This window comes from Perca fluviatilis, chromosome 16 (genome assembly GCF_010015445.1).
Source record: "Perca fluviatilis chromosome 16, GENO_Pfluv_1.0, whole genome shotgun sequence".
NCBI lineage: Eukaryota > Metazoa > Chordata > Actinopteri > Perciformes > Percidae > Perca > Perca fluviatilis.
Window position 1 is genome coordinate 13,898,829 of NC_053127.1, and position 18,612 is coordinate 13,917,440.

Consider the following 18,612-nt stretch of genomic DNA (forward strand, 5'->3'; position numbering starts at 1 on the left):
ACCTTTATTATTGCATTTTTTCACTGGCTACTGTGAAGTTATTTATAGCCTGTGTTTTGCAAAGTTCGATAGAAATTAATTTTTCACTTTGACTAATAATGTCTAATAAAATTAGACCAGAAAAGGTTTTAATCCTAAAAAACAACCTCAGCCATTACAGGTAGGAGGACTTTGGAGGTATTATAAGCTCTGTTCAGCATCTGGAACAGGGGTTTTATTTGAGCAGGCGGTTCTCCCCTCTACTATTAAATCTAATGAGAAGCCAGAGGACTAAAGGAAACTTGATCTAATGGTGGATGATTAATGTGGCGCAGTTGGTGTGCGTTTGTACTCTAGTACAACACAACCACATGTGAGGCCTACAAAACTAGGGATCTACATGCAGGTGTGTGTGTGCGTGTGTGTGTGTACCTCATTGACAAATGGCCAGTATAATAAATCTAGACCATTTTCACTCTCTCGCTCTCTTTCACCTTTCCACTTTCTCATTCTTGTTCTCCCCTTTCTCAATATTTCATTCCCACTAACGCACAAACACACATATAAATCCACAGGGAGTGCTCCACGTTAGTTTAAATAATTATGGGTGCAGAAACCCATCTGACAAGAAAGGAATAAATAAGTCTTATAGTTCAGGAGGTTAATTCTTTTCAGACGGACACAATTCTGCAACAGCTCTGTGGCATTTCAAAAAGAAAGACCCCAGGATGAATGTGTGTGTGTGTGTGTGTGTGTGTGTGTGTGTGTGTGTGTGTGTGTGTGTGTGTGAGAGAGAATATGTGTGTACACCTATACTAGAAAGTAGAGCTGGGCAATATATTGATATTATATCGATATTGTGATATGAGACTAGATATCGTCTTAGATTTTGGATATCGTAATATGGCAAGTGTTGTCTTTTCCTGGTTTTAAAGGCTGCATTACAGTAAAGTGATGTCATTTTACCAGACTGTTGTAACTGTTCTATTATTTGCCTTTACCCACTTAGTCATTATATCCACATTACTGATGATTATTTATCAAAATTCTCATTGTGTCAATATTTTGTGAAAGCACCAATAGTCAACACTACAATATTGTTAATGTATCGATATCGAGGTATTTGGTCAAAAATATCGTGATATCTAATTTTATCCATATCGCCCAGCCCTACTAGAAAGCTCCAGTTGCTTGGTTCGAGTGAGTTTATGGGTGTTCCTTTGTCAACATAAGTGAACATTGGTGTTTTGAGGAGTTTGCCTGTATTTCAAAGAGAAAGAAAGATAAAAGAGTAAAGACGGAGAGTTTGCATTCGGGACAACAAAGTGCACACAACACTACACTTCTGATATGTCTGCCATGCGATTACGTTCAAGGATGACTGCTGTCTGTACAGCGTCTGTCAGTGCTCACTGGGCATCGGAGTCTTTTACTCCACAAGTAAGTTTCACTTTTAATGAGGCTGAGGCCTCAAGCAAGGGTGACAAACCGCTTCAGGAAAGAAGCACTGAATTCTTTCACTGCGACACGACACCTGAAATGAGGCCATGAAGGTCACGAACAACTGTGAATGAGTGTAGAGAAGGTTTTGCTCCACTTACATCCAAAAGTACTTGCAGTTGTGTGGAACACACATATGATATATTTCAGTGTGTTGGAACAAGAAAATTGTTAGCATAGTTGTGCTTTGTTTCAATCCTATATTTCATTTTCGACTTTCACTTTGAGAGACGAGTTTCAGAGAGTTTTTTTTTCTTTCAAGATACATGTTAGACAGAATATCCATTCAACCATCGAATGCATTCATCCAGAAAGACGCAAAGAAGAAAACAGCACAAGAGTGTACATGCTGTCTCCACCAAGACCGACGCAGTCCTCCTCTGGGACAATCAGTAGTAATGGACTATTCTGTGTCCACACAGCCCCGGATTTTATTGAGTCAGCATTATTTCTTACCTGCAGGGTTGGAAAAGTCCAGGACGCTAGAGGCCGGGTGAAGCAGGTCGGGGCTGCTGGACGACAGGTTTCCGGGGATGGGCATGATGGCCACGCTGTGACGACACTGCTTGGTACCCACAATGCTGTCGTCCTGAGACTGACCCATGCCACCATCACTAGAAAGGAAACGGGGACGGTAGGGGAAAGAGAAGGGGGTGAAGGTTGGAGTGGAGGAGAAAGGATAGGTGGTATTAAAAGAAAAAGGGTGTGATATTAGAAAAGAGAGAAAGAAACGGAGAGAAACAGGAACATTAGATTTCCTCCATCAAATAACCTAATGTTCTAAAATTTATTTTAGGCTTTCATTTTGCAGCAGTAGACATTTTACAAAAAACTGCCTGAATGTTTTTTCTCCTTAGTTTTAAGCACAAGAATTAGAATGAGTGCTTTCCCCTTCATTTTAAAAGGACATATAAGAACTCATAACACTGTGGAAAAACATATCAGAAGATTTAATTAAAATGTCTACTCTTACAGAATGAGAACACAAACTATCAATATCACTATTTTTGTCTTTTAATATGCAGCAGTGACACAGCTGAAATTCATCCATGAGGCGATATCATGAATGGCAGGAACTGATAAGGAGCATTCATGGATAGAGACACACAAGTTCACCAAACACACACACGGCATTGGACAAAGAGACAGGTATCAGTACACAAGCTAACAGAGACACAAACAAGCATTGCAAACAGCAGAGCACATATGAAAAGAAATGAGAACGAGAATGTAAGCTTATTTATGTGACTTTGCGGGTGTTTTAATTTGCACATTTGTACTTTGTGTCCCTGCTCTTCCTTTTTCAACGCATGTGTTGGTTTTTAGCATGTAGCCCTCTGTTCTCTTGTGTGTCCAGCAGTCGGCCACATTTTGAGGCAAAACTGGACATGAGAGACAGGAGCCTTTCTACCTGGCTCCTCAGCCACACTCAGGGATATGCAAACATCAACCTTTACATTAATGGCCTCATAAGACCTGCCTGGATCTGCATACATGTGGTGGAAATGGCAACTCTTTTGAGACAAAGGTTGGGTATTGTGATTTTGAATAGCCCTGCCTCAAATGATAAATTATGGGTTCCTGAAGGTTGAATAACACTTTCACACTTCACAGTTGCAGCTTTCGACTTTCAAGCTTTAGAATTGACCTTATCAATTTAAAGTAGGCTCATTCATAGCAGTTCAGACTGAAAATTACAAACTAAAACATAATAACAGAAAATGAAAGCAATATGGTGTGAAATCTGCACTTGAATGTTGATGATTTATTGATGTTAAATACACGTTGCACACATTTCAATATGTTGTCGCTGTGAGTTTGAGACAGAGTCTGTAATTGAGTGTCTGGGACAGGGAGTTCATTTTCGTCCTGCCTGCATACTAATTGTAGCTTCCCTCTAGGTGTGTGTGTGTGTGTGTGTGTGTGTGTGTGTGTGTGTGTGTGTGTCTATCATGTACTGAACACGGTGCAGTATTGCAGGGCTTCCACTAACACAGTCGTGTGCTGCTGCAGCAAAGCCTGTGTAATCTTTGAGTCACCGGTCGAGGTACTGCACTGACAAGATGGAAGGACAGAAAAAACAGACATGGGCAGGCAAGAAAACAAGAGAAAAGGAAAGACATAAAGAATAGGTTGATTAAATAACTTGGAGGGTGGTGAAAAAAGCAGGAGACAAAGACAAAGGAGATTTAGAAAGAGGATAATGGTGAAACTGAGATGAATAAGGATATAGCATGGGGCTCAAATAAGACTAGACTGACATTGTTAGATCTTGACTGTATCAAGTCTGATAATATTCACACTTTGACAAATGCGGGTTAAGGGCAGACATAATTATACCCGTTTTTTTAACCCAATTACAAATTGCACAGGCCAAAAAACTTTGGTTTGGTATGATACAGTTTTAAGGATTAAGTCCATTAAATATGACAGACAAAATGTCTAGCATAGAAAAAGCATAATAGATAATTTCTCAAGCTTCTAAGTTTTCATGTATTTAGGTATTTATCTGATTTACTTCAAATGACAGGTGTGCTGGCTGTCAAACGTCATAAAACCAAAACCATCTGCAGCACATAAGAGTCCTCTCTAGTATTCAACACCGTAATTAAACCAAGTTCTCCTTGACATGCTTTGCAACATCTCTTTGCAGAATACAGTTCATTTGGTTGAATAACAGAGCATACAGCAGACTTACTCCAGAGAAGTTAAAATTGGAGAGAAATTAATAGGAGGAACACCTTGACTTCGGGTGAGTAATGAGTTAAAGGAATTAGCATGAAATCTTCAAATCCAGTCCTCTAGTAATGTTGCTGAAGGTCAGTGGTGCTGGTGAGGGTGTGTGGGTGGATGTGTGTGTGTGTGTGTGTGTCTGCCTGCGCATATCTGCAGATGGATACTGAGTCAAATGGTTGAAGGATGGGGAGTTACGCAAGAGGTCTTACCCAAACAGGCCCCTGAAGCAGCAGAGACAAACGGGAGAGAGACGACATTGAAAACCGTGAAAAAAAAAGAAAAACACAAGACAGAAGCAGAGCTTTGCTGAAGTGATTCAGCGATACAAGTGCAGCAGAGTGACAAGGCCTCTCTTCACACACACACACACACACACACACACACACACACACACACACACACACACACACACACACACACACAAAACAACACAGACACACACACATGTAGGTTGACAGAATATACAATAGCCAAAATGTGGACACATTGACATGTTTGCTGAAACAGATAAGCAAACAAATGTTCAGGAGCAATTTCAATTTCATCAAGCCAGCATAGAGCCAGGTGCTCTAAATACAAGCTATTTTGGGGAATATTGACAGAGCTGCTGGTCAAAAAAATCTTTAAGTGTAACAGAGTCATAATTGCCTGAACAGTTCTCCTTGCGGGTGGAGCAGCAGCAGTGCAGTGAGCATGCAGTATAATGTGGATGTCTTGTAGGTTGAATGTCGAGTTGCACAAACACTTAATAACACAACTGTTATAGTGATAACAGTATCATGATTTGATGCATTTGACTGTATTACAAATGAAATGCATCACAGGATGTAAATGGCATCATGGGACATGGGTTTACTACTTAGGCGTCATCTCACTAAATCACCTAGACTTCTAAGACAAACTGACTAAAGGCTAAAACCTCTGTCTATTGCTTTCCAATCTGTGGAATGTAAATCAACTGGGCTGGTCAATATGGGACGTGTGTAAAGGCCCATGCACAGGCCCGGACATCTACATTTGGCAGAAAAACGACTTGTTTATTGCCAGCGTGTCCTTGTCATATAAAATCCTCGTCTGAAGTGGAGCACAATGTCAGCCAAGAACAGAAAGAAGCAGCAACAGTGACGGTGGGTTTGTGTATGCACCCAAGATGGGCAACAGCATCTGAATTGGATTTAAAATAGTTAAACAAGGTTATTTTCCTTCATTTAACATGCCAGGTGTTTAAGAAGTGAGCAAAAGCATTGAAAATGTAGCCTTTTTGAGAAACGTACCAAGACAACAGTGGTCCCAGGCTGCCTTTTTGTGTGCCTTAAAATGGCAGTGAGTCTTGTGTGTGTGTGTGTGTGTGTGTGTGTGTGTGTGTGTGTGTGTGTGTGTGTGTGTGTGTGTGAAACTTTAAACTTTTAACATGGTATCTTCTAAACATTGTCCTAGGAGCAGCCCGTACCTTTTGAACACATACAGCCAGTTAACAACTTTACAATGTACCCGTCACATTTTCATCCTACAACAGGCACTGATGAATCCCAATTGACCCAAACCACCCGTCTCATCTTCAGTCCCTTTAATCAGCCATCAATTCCTTTGAACCAAAGAGTGGTTTGAATGGTGCCGACCAGCAAAATAAAAAGCTATGAAAGCCCTTGTTGGTCGATAAATAGAACGCAGCGGAGAGCCTTTGGAAGCTGTGCACCGAGTCCGATCAATGGCTGTGTGATAGCGTGTTGCGTTATGAGACAGACACACAATCAGTTTTCATGCAAACTGTGTGGCTTTTGTAGACATAATTACTGTCGAGCTGGAAACTGATAGAGCGGAGACAGTGAGAGAGAAAAGTGCGGGAGGGAACGTAGATATGACAGCGTCTGTGCGATGTGTGTGTGAGTTTACAGTGCGTGATGGCCATGCTGACGGTTCGCTCTGTAATTAACAGGGCAAGAAATACAAACACACTGACACTGTATGGAGTTTAATGATGCCTAGAGAGGCATGAAATGATGAAATGAAATCAAGCCTGTATCAGCAGGTTACGGGTGGAATATTGAATGTGAGCTTCCATCGGCACAATTGCTTTCAATTGCTCCAGATGCTGCAAGTAAGATGGCTGGTTATTGATGACAACGACAATGGTTATATAATGACTACGCCGACGCTGATGCCGTTTACATTTATGTGATTTGGCTGGAACCAATCAACATTACAGCAGCTGAAGATAAGTGAAAGACTAGAAAGAGCATTGCATTCCAGAAACTACAAGTACAAAAATAAAAGTAAGTTAACGCCATCTTCAGAACTATGTTCCTGTAACCACAGCTTGAAATGGGATGGACTTTATATCATTTATTTCTGTGCGCCATCACTTTCCCAAAAAATTTAGGTAAGCATTTTAGTTTAAGTTGGGTAAAATCTCTCCATTTCCTGCTCATACAAGCCGCTAGAGGAGGCTGAAATGTGCTTCTATTATCACTTCATGAGGTGCAATAAGTAGTTCAGTTCAGTGGCAAAGCTCGAGGCTTAGATTTCTGCTCACGACTGCTTTTCTGACAGCAGATGGTCACAGCTTGCTTCCATACCGTTGCAGAGACAGTAGACCGATCCAGTAAAAGAGGATTGTGGACTGGCTGGAACGTAAATCCGAATGCACTCACGCTACTGATCGTTTACACCTGCAATAACTTATTTATTTGGCCACTTGGGGGCAGAGAAAACAAGATGTGAACACAACATTGATATCGCTACCGCTTTAAATTGATATGGTGAACTTGTTAGCAAACAGTTGCAACATATCTAGAGTTGTGTTTCTGGCCACCTGGTGTCTTCTGCCTGCTATGCTTGTATGTACAAAGTCTTAACACATCTAGACTGAAATATTACTTTGAATCCATTTTATTCCCATTCATACACAGACTGCAACCATACAGACAGCAGTGTTACCATAAATCTTACCTGAATGGTTTGGGTGGCAGTATGCTGAAGCGCGTCTTCTCCAGCATCTTCCTGATCTTGTTTCGTCCTCCTGACACAGTGTTGGCCTTCATTTTCCTGGTGCTCTTATGGTCTGTAGGAAACTCCATGTCTCCAGGAAGGTCAGGAATGGAGAAGCGATTGCCTTTTTTCTCCTGGATCTTTGGAATGTGAGGCCCGCCGTTCTTCTTCTCGTGCACAATCCTGCTGAGGAGCTCTTTGAAGACTAGAAGGATGGAGGTTCAGAGAGAGGAGGAGGGAATGTTCATCATCTCAAATTCAAACAATTGGCCATTGACATGCATTGAAGGGGATGGTGTTCTATGTGCATTATTGTGTGAGGACAAATACTCTGACTTTGCTCACCAAATATGTTGGTTTTGGCAGTAAGAGAGAGGTGTGTGTTGTTTCTCAGGATGTCAACAGCTTTGGAGAAGGAGATGTTCTCAAAGTTCTGACCATTGATCTCCATGATCTGAAACAAGGCAGACAAAATGACACAATTACAGCAGGAGTAAAAACAAAACAAAGAATTTCCTTCAAAACCCCTCACTTTTATTCTCGACTGTAATCTGAAAGACATTAGTTGTATTCTGGTCTGCCTGTCAGCATATCTGTAAGCAGTTTATTAAATGCAAATAGTCAACAATGTGGTTATACAGTAGTCCTCTAAAAATGACACAAAAACAGAAGTGTGCAGCATGACTGCTGGGTAACTTAATTCACACCAATTTAGAAGAATAACTTTGTACAGTTTGCAGAAGTTAAATATAAAAAATAAGCAGTCAGTCAGAAAATTTGGCGTATAAGGCAATATAGAATTTTTGGACCTGCATCAAATAATTTAAAGAAGGAATGTGAAAAAAGATTAAAAATTTTGGGGGACACAGATAGATCTTTGAAGAAAAATTGCCTCTGGTCAAAACTTGGTTGTCTGATATTATGTTCCCCTTGTTTCTTACAGATCCTCTCAGGCCTTACTGTTTTTTTTACTGCAGTTCAAGCTTCAACTCTGAGCCGAGCCACTGAATGAAACTTGGAGATTGTTCCCAAAGCCTCTAAGTTCTTGTTCACATTGTCACATCAGATGTTAAAAAAAAAAATTTTAAAAAAAGACTGCTGACCTGGTGATCATGAGACTATAACAACCAAAAAACCCACAAAGTGGTTAAAAACAAATCTGTGCTCCTTGGAGGATGACTTTCTTGAAAGGATGACTTTAGACATTTACTGTAGCATTCATCTTCCTGGATGCTGACCTCCTGCTGTTTACTACATTACATACAGTGACTTTTGACCAGTTGATGTCAAGTTTATGGATTTTTCCACCTGTATCCCACAATTTAGTTGAAACGTGTCTATATTCTATTGTTATGTGGTTGGATGAAGAGCCCTGATGATTCTCATCTAACCGGCTGATTAGGGACTAATTCAAATTAAACAATCCAGGGATCCACACGAATGCTACTGGCTAGGATAGCGATGTAGCAAGCATAGTATAGGTTCTGTAAAAATGCTTTTCTCCAATGTCATTCTTTAAAAAAAAAAAACACAGGTAGCAATGTATCATATCTAGTAGAACTCTGTATTTTATGTCCTCTCACCTGATCTCCCCGTTTGAGTCCGGCCTCTGCTGCCTTGCTCCCTACTTCTACCGACTCAACAAAGATGCCGAATCCTCTCTCGCTGCCGCCCTGCACGCTGAAGTAGAGCGGCGACTCCCTGGACGCCTTCTGCAGAGTAATCTGTCTCCACTTAGCCTTGGCTGCACATGCTATGTTCAGCAGCCGCAAATGGCCCTTCATTTTCTGACAAGTAGGGAAAAAAATGGGAAAATTATGAGCTTGAGGAGTCTTGCATTTAAATTAGCTTTTGTTTACTGAGGTGTGCAATTTAGTTTTTACATGAGAATATAAATGATAACACAAAGTATGTCTTTAGGGACTCTTACATTTTTTTTTAAATTAACTGAATTACAAGTTAAAAGATGAACAGAAGTAAAGAATAAGTTTGATCTTACTGTGATTTCTAGATGTTTCTCAAAGTCCTCCAGGAAGTGTGTCATGGCCGGGTCACCCTCAAAGTCATTAAAATGGTTGTTGACCCACAGCAGCACTATTCTCGTCACCTGTGAGACACAATGACAACTTTCTTTAGTGGAGCAACAAAACATACACTTCTTTTTGCACAGTTCCTGTCACAATGTATTTTCACTCTCCAGTTCTTGCACTAATTGAGTATGAGTTGCTTTGACAAGAAATGTGTTGAGAGCTTTATAAATTTGTTATATTGTTGGGGGTTGGTCTGGGGTTTTTTTTTTTTTTTTTTTGTTTTTTTGGCTTTTTTTTTTTTTTCCCTTCTGCTTTTTTCTTTTTTTTTTTGCTCGCTTGGGCGGGGGGGCGCTAAATGCAGTCATCCTTACTAACACTGTTACCATGTTGTCAAACATTGCCCATGTTAAATATTTATCATCTATATATAATAGTTCAATCAGTTAACAATAACTTTAATGGCTGCCAAGCAATTTTTGTTACCCTAACAAAAAGCAGCCCTCATGGTCAGATTTCTGATTTTATTCAATGCAATTATACGGTATACCTATCTGTCTTTATTTTCTGAAAAAAAAAAAAAAAAAACATTAAGTAGCTAGTAGCCTACTGTAAAACATGGAAAACACTAAAATATTGACCATGTCCATGGCTGCAGAGACATTTTTAACAACTGGTTGACTGCTTCACTCTGCCCCACATTAATTAGAAGAAAAACTTTAAGCAAAGGAAATTCAGAAACAATTATTTCTGCAACTTTACACAGGTTGTTATATTGTTCTACCCTTTGCAAAAGGTAAGAGCGGCAACCAGTACATCAACACAGAGCGTCAATCAATCAATGTCCACTTTTCACTCTCTTTCGTTTCTCACGGCATCTCTTTTCCTCTCTTTCCACATTCTGTTACTTTTTCGCTGATCGGTCTGTACAGGATTAGATCATTTCTAACGGAGCTGAAGATCATAAGCCTGAATGACAACCACATAAAGACTATTGACAGTACAAGCCTAATCTTAGGTTAAAACAGTTATAGACAATGGGTGTGTCAGACATGAACAAATCACTGCTGGGCTCAAGGACAGCTGAGCTGGCTGAACTTGTATCGATCAGCATGTGAGTGGCACAATTCTCATCGACATGCATGAATACAAAACATTAGGAGTGCTGATAGGTGCTTAAGGATACACACACATAAACACACAAAATAGTACAGAATAGATTAATATATGCAGTTTTCACTTGGTATGCATACACATCACTACTACCCTGCAATATTTACTTGCACAGAAATGCCTTAACATTCCCATTCCAGCCAACTTGACCTATCATGTCCACTCTTATGCCAACACAAACTCAAAAGTACAGACACACATACAAATCTCGCTGGTCCACACACACAAACCTTTACTTTATTACTCTTCTCCTGTGCAGACACACACACAAATGTGCACATCCATCCACATACAGTACAGTACAAACATACCCGGAACTACCAAAACCAGCCCATCACACACAAACTCACCGTGTCCCGGAGGCTGTCAACGTGGAACCACTCCAGCAGTTTCTTGCCGACCTCCATGGGATTTGACAGGAAGGTCCTGTATGTCAGCAGGAAGTCCTCGATGTAGGTGGGGTCCACCACCGACGGTTCCTCCACCAGGTGCATGATGAGACGCTCCGGGGTTCCCTAGGGAGAAAAATATACACACACTCACATAAGGATACATGGAGAAAAATATACGGCACAAAAATCATACATACACATGTAAGGCAGCAGAAATGACACAGGGGCACATATAATCTACAGTATACAGACACTCGATCGCACACAAGCATACACATGCATACTCACACGTTGAAGCAAGCTGGCACAATTTGAATAAATTATGTCGGCATAAATCATAATATTGACAAGGACATAAACTATAAAGATACAGCTATTGAACTAAGCGTTCAGTCTACCATCAATAAAACAAAGACGTGCAGACACGCACGCACAAATGCACACAAGCATGCACCTGCCACACACGCACACACGCACGCACCTACATCTTTTAATTTATCTTCATAAGTAGCAGATATACAACGTCTAAGACACAAACTCTACTCCTGTGGTTTGAGCGAGTTTGTTAATGTCATCAGAGCAGAGGTTTCTGGGGGAAATGATTCTTTTACAGGGAACAGAAACTAGAAAGGCATCCACTTTTGTCTGACACAAAAAAACAACAAAGCCAAAATCGTAAGCGGAAATTCTAACCGTTGTGAATTGACTCATCTGCACTGGATATGTTTTGGAGCCAACAGCCTTCCTCCAAAAGGGTGGCCAAAAGAATCATTCAGGCCCATTATCCGATCAATACCTGGCTGCCTCTGGAGGCTCGGGGAAAGGATCAAAAGGCCTTGGAGCGCACGGCAACGTAGCATACAAGAAAATGTTCCGGCAAACACTAATAGTAACAACGGTGCCTCAGAACGGTCAACTAAGAACGCCGAGCAGCTGCATTGATGTTTTTGCAGACACCATATGGGAGGGCATTGTCGATTCATGATGAGGTGGTACTCAAATCAATCCAAGGCATTTTTTTTAGTACATAATAATGAGAGTTTTGGGTAAGATTAAACATGCTTATTAGCCTGCTAGCATGCAGCTCAACCTTGGGCATTAAACTTTCCTAGCGTCCTTGTGTGCTTTCCTGCCTCATGTTGTTTAGGGTATGTTCTGGAACAAGGTGAAATGTATTTCTACGGTATATTGAGTCAGTTAACAAAGGTTGAGCTCTGGGTGAATACTAGCCTAAGCTTACGTTTGAACCTCAAGAATTTCAGTGGACGCTTCAGAACAGCAAAAGGCCTTCTTGAACCCTGGCTGAACTCCAGTTCCATCACATCGAACAAAAACATCATTCCAACATTTAAAATCACTAACCTTGATGACAATGTGTCCCTTCCTGGTCCCGCTGCGGTCTAGCTCGCGGTGCTCTTTCACCATCACGATCTCCCCCTCCTCCTCCACCTTGTGCGTGTTCTTCTCCACATGGTTGAGGATGCGCCAGTAGTCCTCCTGGGCGACGCAGACGAACTGGTCGAGGATGACATGGGGAAAGCGGGTGAACTTGTAGTAGAGCAAAACACTGCTTGGCACCACAGTCGGGTAGTCAAACAACAGCAGAGAAGAAACATGAGGGCGGGCAGAGAGAGACATGGGAGGGATGGACGGATGATGGAAGGTCCAACAACACTATTTCTCACTCTAACTAAACTCAATTAAAAAAGGCTCAATACCTATGGTGGTCCAAAATCCTGTCACCTAGCCATTTCGCATAAGCATCCTTCCATTTGACACTGGAGCTAAACTAACTTCCCATTATACCACACTGCACAGAATGTGCCAAGACATGACTCTTCACTACCCTAAAGCATTATCACCCTCTGCACTTCCCTTGACTAAATCATCAATTTCTGCATTTGGCTCGCTAAGTCTGACCTCTGCAACTTCCTGCGTTTCTGAAGACAGGAAATGATGCGTGCAGTGGAGGAACTGAGCAGTGTGGACAGAGAGGCTGTTACCGCAAGTTCACGCTAGGGTACTTTCACGTTTGAAAACTCATTACTATCACATCGCAGCTCTACATCAAGACTGTGAGAAACCTGCACGGCTATTTGTAAACACGTCTTAAAAATACACCACTACGTGACAATGTGCAACAGATTTTTTGGTATACCTTTTAAAAGGTATACCAAAAGCAATGCTATCATAACTTACAAATGTCAACTTTTATTATAAATGTCAGGAAGGTGAAATTGACGATCTCTAAATTCAGATGTGTCATTATTTTGTTACAGTTACACTGTGGTATAAAAAAGCCCTTCATACAAATTTACTCAAAAATGATGTAACGTAAATTCAAAACCACTGAATTCATGGTATATTATGAAAATCAATTATTCATTATAATCAATGCATGACTGCTCAGGTAACAACGGCAACATCATATCTCTAAATAAATGATTTATCTCTAGTTGACAAGTTGTGTCAGTGCAAGCAAATATTTTAAGCAAACTGAAATGCTATCACCGTTTTTCTCAGCTACAACAGGTTGCTGCAAAATGATTGTGTTAATAATCACGTTGAAGCTGTAAGTGTACATCAACATCTTGCAGTGAGCAGCTCAACCATTATTTAATGATTCATTTAAAAAAAAAAAAAATCTTCATCAGTCCTCCTTACCTGGCAGTCGTCCCCTTTGGTGCGAACTTCTCCGTTCATGTACTGTTTGTCCAGTGAGGGTGAGATGCCAAAACTGTTGCCCATACACAGAGTCTCCACTCTTCCCTCTGGATGGCTGATCTCCACTGCCCCGTTTAGGATAACGTACCAGAGGTCGAGCTGCAGAAAGGCACACAGAGACGACATTTTTTTAAATCATCAGGCACTCAAACTTTTCCACAGCTAAATCAATATACTTTACATCCATGTGTACATTATATTCCGAAACTACTCTTATGTAGTAACAGGGTAGTGGGTACAAGCAACAGCGTCAAATATATAACGGTTTGACTGTGGATCAGAATAAAACAGTGCGTTTCACCCTGTAAGACTCATCATTAACATCACTTGGCAAATGTTATCTAAAATCATCAGATTTCAAAGAGCACACTGGATATCACTGTAATGTTTGAAGGATTTGGAAGTAGCTGCACTATCCAAGCAACAGAATTATGCTGTGCAAGAATGGCTGTTAAAATGGCTATATATTACTAACTGACATGTATTATAATGTGAGCATTATGTGCGTTGAGTGAGGTATGAGTATGGTGATAAAGGGGTATTGTGTCTCTATGGTGGCTTTTGAAAAGGAAATGCTGGCAGGCGTAATATAACAAGCCATTCATCCACGGGTGTGAGCGGATGGAGAGAGGGTGAGTGTGCCCCGGGCTGCCTCCGCAACTATAACCAATATTTCCTCCTCATTGCCTTTTCATTCTCTGACTGTTTCTCACCCTGCCAATCTCCAAATCTCTCAGTGCTTCTGTTTCTCTTGCTTCTAGTCAGCCTCTCACTCTCCTCATTTCTCAGCAATGACGAAATGGTAATAAGGAAGGGGAGCTAAGGCAATGAACCACGTACAGTACATATTAAACACAAACGTCCTTTAGAGGCTATTTTTATAATGTTTGCATGAATCACTTTTTTTTAATCATACATAATATGAGTTTATATCTAGAATATTTATTTCAGCCCACAAAGGTGGGTTAACTATTATTTGTCTTATTCTTGAAATAAAATGGTCAGTAAAATAACTTTAGCTGGTTTCACGCTCTACCTGCAATCTCTCCTCCTTTCTGCATCTCACCTCTCTTTTTACTTCTGTTAGACCACTTTAAACTCTTTTTATTTTCCTTTCCCTCCCTCGCTCACTTAGCAGAGTTGTGTTCATTTGTGAGAGGAGCCAAGTGCTTCTCTTTGACCTTCAACACGAGTCCACAGAGAGACAGAGTGGAGGAGACCTGTCCATCAACTGGCTCGACAGAGACAGTATGAAGGCACAGACACCCATATGATGCACACTGCCTTATCGCGTGTGTGTGTGTGTGTGTGTGTGTGTGTGTGTGTGTGTGTGTGTGGTTTTGTCCTGCTGACATGGATTCTCTTCCTCGGCAGCTGGCAGTTCATTGCCATCTATCGCCCTGTCGGTTCTAATGCTACTGTGTGTAACCAAACAGCCATGACAGAGATCCTGTTTCTCAGGCTTGTAACTTAATTAATTAGCTGTGTAGCAGCTCAGGTGATTGACGTGGCTTTTACTCTGCAGTGACTTTGCACATACCAGTTTCTGTATAAGAATTAGCTTGGGATAGACTGGAATATGGTGAGGATGTGTTTGTCTGTACGCACAGAAACGTGTCAACACCTGTATGTGCTCTTTTAAACCTCTGTTTGTGTGTGTGTGTGTGTGTGTGTGTGTGTGTGTGTGTGTGTGTGTGTGTGTGTGTGTGTGTGTGTGTGTGTGTGTGTGTGTGTCGTTCAATGTACTGTTCAGTTTTGTGTTGTTTATTCCACCCTTTCTTTATGTTCTATTTTACCAACTTTTACATGTTCAACCATGATTGCCTGCTACAACTCCCTTTATGGTTATGTGTATTTTTGTGTGCTCTTTAAAAGGTTATGTCACTGTTTTGCAGGCCATGGAAAGACAAATTTAAGATCCTTTAACTGTAATAATATTAATGACACAATTAAGAATTATGAAACACATCTTGTTTCTGATTGAATAATGATCAACACAAATTCAGTTGGTAAGGGAATTCAGTGTAATAAATTAATAAAAATGTAATAAAACTTAAAAATAAAATTTCATAATTACCCTGTTAGTGATTATTCTTAGTGGGACATACAGCAAAAGAGGCCAGTAACATGAAAACATAATAACTCAGTGCATAAGAAATATTCTTAAAAACCTCAAATTCAGAACATTAATTTCAAAAACGTTCATAGACTTTTAGAGTGACCTGTAACAGTTACTGTGATATATTTCTGTGTGTGCTATTAGTTTAGTCATACCTCCTGTTTGTCGTGTAGCATGACGGTGCCAGCCTGCTCCACCACCTCAAACACCATGACGCTACACAAGTCTCTCCGCACGGACATGGTCATGTTGGCGAAGGCAGGAAGCTGGTGCATGAACTCCAGTAGTTGCTCTATTTAGCACAAACAGGATGAAGGGAAGAGAAGAAAGCAATTGAATGGAACAGAAAGAGCATGTATCGATGTAACTCGTCTAGCCAAAGCAAAGTGGATTTTCTCCACTGACAAACAGCAGCATTTCTAAAACCAACAATGGTGTTTTAAATGGTCCCTACTGCAAGCAAACCCTTCTCACATTCAAATCAGGGCTAATGTCAATTCATGTACAAAGAAAAAATATTTTAGAAAGTGTTTAAATGTTAAAATTGTAGTCTCAAAAAGATTTTCATCAAAATCCTAACAACCTGTAACCTTATAGAAGTCAAACATCACAATAACATAGGCACACACATCACAGTATATGCTAATGCAATACTATTATTAGCCAGGAGCAGTGCATACTACCAGTGCCCAAGATTGTCATGCCTAATGAGAAACTTTAAAACCATGTTCTTTCTTAAAAATTTTTTTTGTTCCTCTTTTTCGTCTGGTCAAGAGAGCCCCCCCCCCCCCCCCCCCCCTCAACCCCCCCCCGCAGGGGGGTTTTTTTTTTTTTTTTTTTTTTTTTTTATTTATTTTTTTTTTTTTTTTTTTTTTTTTTTTTTTTTTTTTTTTATTTATTTTAAAAAAAAAAAATTTTTTTTTTTTTTTTTTTTTTTTTTAAAATTTTTAAATTTTTTAAAAAAATTTTTTTTAAAAAAAAAAAAAAAAAAAAAAAAAAAAAAAAAGATTTTTTTTGGTTATTTAGAAAAAAAAAAAAAAAAAAAAATAAAAGATTAAAAAAAAAAAAAAAAAAAAAAAAAAAAAAAAAAAAAAATTAAAAAAATTAAAAAAATTTTATTTTTTTTTTTTTTTTTTTTTTTTTCTTAAAAAAAAAAAAAGGCAGTAATGGAATCTACATGCATTATAAGGTTGTAATCCTATTATAAATATTTTGATGACTATTCAGGATAGGCACTGGTTCCCAACCTTTTTGGCTTATGACCCCTTAAAGGTGCTCTAAGTGCTCTAAGTCATTTTTTGTCACATAAAGCAAACATCTCACTATGCGCGAGCTGCCTGTCCCCTGAACACACTGTAAAAAAAACACGGTCTCTGTAGACAGCCCAGGTTCCACAAACGTCAACGAAAACAAACTGTGCCAACCTGCACCACGAAACATAACAAACTGTGTTCCAGCCAATAACCGACAAGAAGGATTTGGGGGTTGGGGGTTAGTGCACAGAAGAGAGGGAGAGGGGACGGGATGAGGAGGAGGGAGGGGAAAACTAGCCTCCATTTAGCCCACCTTTAAAAGAAACATATGTCTTTATGCTACCCCTAATCAGATTGCAAATGTTTATAGGTTGAGCAGTTCAACCAAGGACTGAAAAAATATATCTATTTATTTAGGTTTTTTTAGGTACTATGTGAGCCAGGGTTGAAGTTAAAAGGTCCTATGACATGGTGCTCTTTGGATGCTTTTATATAGGCCTTAGTGGTCCCCTAATACTGTATCTGAAGTCTCTTTCCCGAAATTCAGCCTTGGTGCAGAATTACAGCCACTAGAGCCAGTCCCACAATGAGCTTTCCTTAGGACGTGCCATTTCTGTGTCTGTAGCTTTAAATGCTATTGAGGAGAGAAGGGGGGGCAAGGTGGAGGGTGGGTATGTGGCCTTGACCAACTGCCATGCTTCGCTCATTTGCAAGCCATGATGTCTCGCTCTTTCTCATGGGTGGGCCAAATTCTCTGGGCGGGCAAAGCAGAGAAAGGGGAGGTAACCTTTCCACTTACGATGACATAAGGGGAAGATTCCAGATCGGCCCATCTGAGCTTTCATTTTCTCCGAGGCAGAGCAGGATACCCAGGGCTCGGTTTACACCTATCACCATTTCTAGCCACTGGGGGACCATAGGCAGGCTGGGGGAACGCATATTAATGTTAAAAAAACTCATAAAGTGAAATTGTCATGCCATGGGACCTTTAAGACCTTGCTTCCCTCCCCTCAACTCCTTTATCTCTTTTCTCTGAATGAGCTGAGTGTGACCAGTCCGTTGTGAAGGCCACGAGAAGGCCAGCCTCCCAGCAGGCCCGGCCAGCTCTCTGATGTGGTCTCCTTCTCCTCCAGGACCCCAACGGGTCCTGCTAATGAGCTTGTTTCTCTGATTCCCTGCTGAAAAATACACACTGGAAGGGCACTGGTATTTAGAGACCACTGAGGGGGGTCTCTTTGCTAAAGGGGCATTTGTGTATCTCCTCTGTGCTCACTGAATGATAGATGGTGTCTACGAGGGCTGTATGTCCTGTATATGAAGTCTAAAAGTAGCAACTGACAGTCCTCAAGTATATAAAGTGACATGCAGGCACATACGGTGTAAGTGCCCCATTTCATTACAATTAAGTGCATTTTATTGAAATATGAAGTGTACTATTCATTAGTTGATCACAGACGAGCAAAAAATAATAACCTTTCCAATCACAGAGTTAGACTCACCGATGTCGTCGTCGTTGCGGTCGGCTGGGTCTTTTTCCAGACTCTCTCGGACCAGGTCTCGGCCCAGAAGAGTGTCTGAAGCTCTCTCCAGGTCCTCATCTTCCTCTTTTTTTTCTCTTCATAACTGTAAGCAGAACACATCACGCGGAGAAAAGATCAGAAAAGGCAGCAAAAAAAAAAAACAGTGGTTGGTAAAAGTATGAGGGCGGAAGGAAGTAGACT

The 18,612-nt window shown here is 40.5% G+C and overlaps 1 protein-coding gene across 1 annotated transcript in view; it reads right to left on the bottom strand.

Annotated features, from left to right (window-relative positions):
- Nucleotides 1-18,612, bottom strand: part of rapgef6 (Rap guanine nucleotide exchange factor (GEF) 6) — a 156,711-nt gene that overhangs the window by 31,796 nt on the left and 106,303 nt on the right. The window contains exons 9-18 of the mRNA XM_039777963.1: nt 18,391-18,506; nt 15,794-15,930; nt 13,460-13,618; nt 12,158-12,310; nt 10,754-10,918; nt 9,203-9,310; nt 8,787-8,990; nt 7,549-7,657; nt 7,165-7,408; nt 1,936-2,093 (exon numbers count right to left, since the gene is read on the bottom strand). Coding sequence (XP_039633897.1) covers nt 1,936-2,093; nt 7,165-7,408; nt 7,549-7,657; nt 8,787-8,990; nt 9,203-9,310; nt 10,754-10,918; nt 12,158-12,310; nt 13,460-13,618; nt 15,794-15,930; nt 18,391-18,506 — 1,553 coding nt within the window. The remainder of the gene's footprint in view (nt 1-1,935; nt 2,094-7,164; nt 7,409-7,548; nt 7,658-8,786; nt 8,991-9,202; nt 9,311-10,753; nt 10,919-12,157; nt 12,311-13,459; nt 13,619-15,793; nt 15,931-18,390; nt 18,507-18,612) is intronic.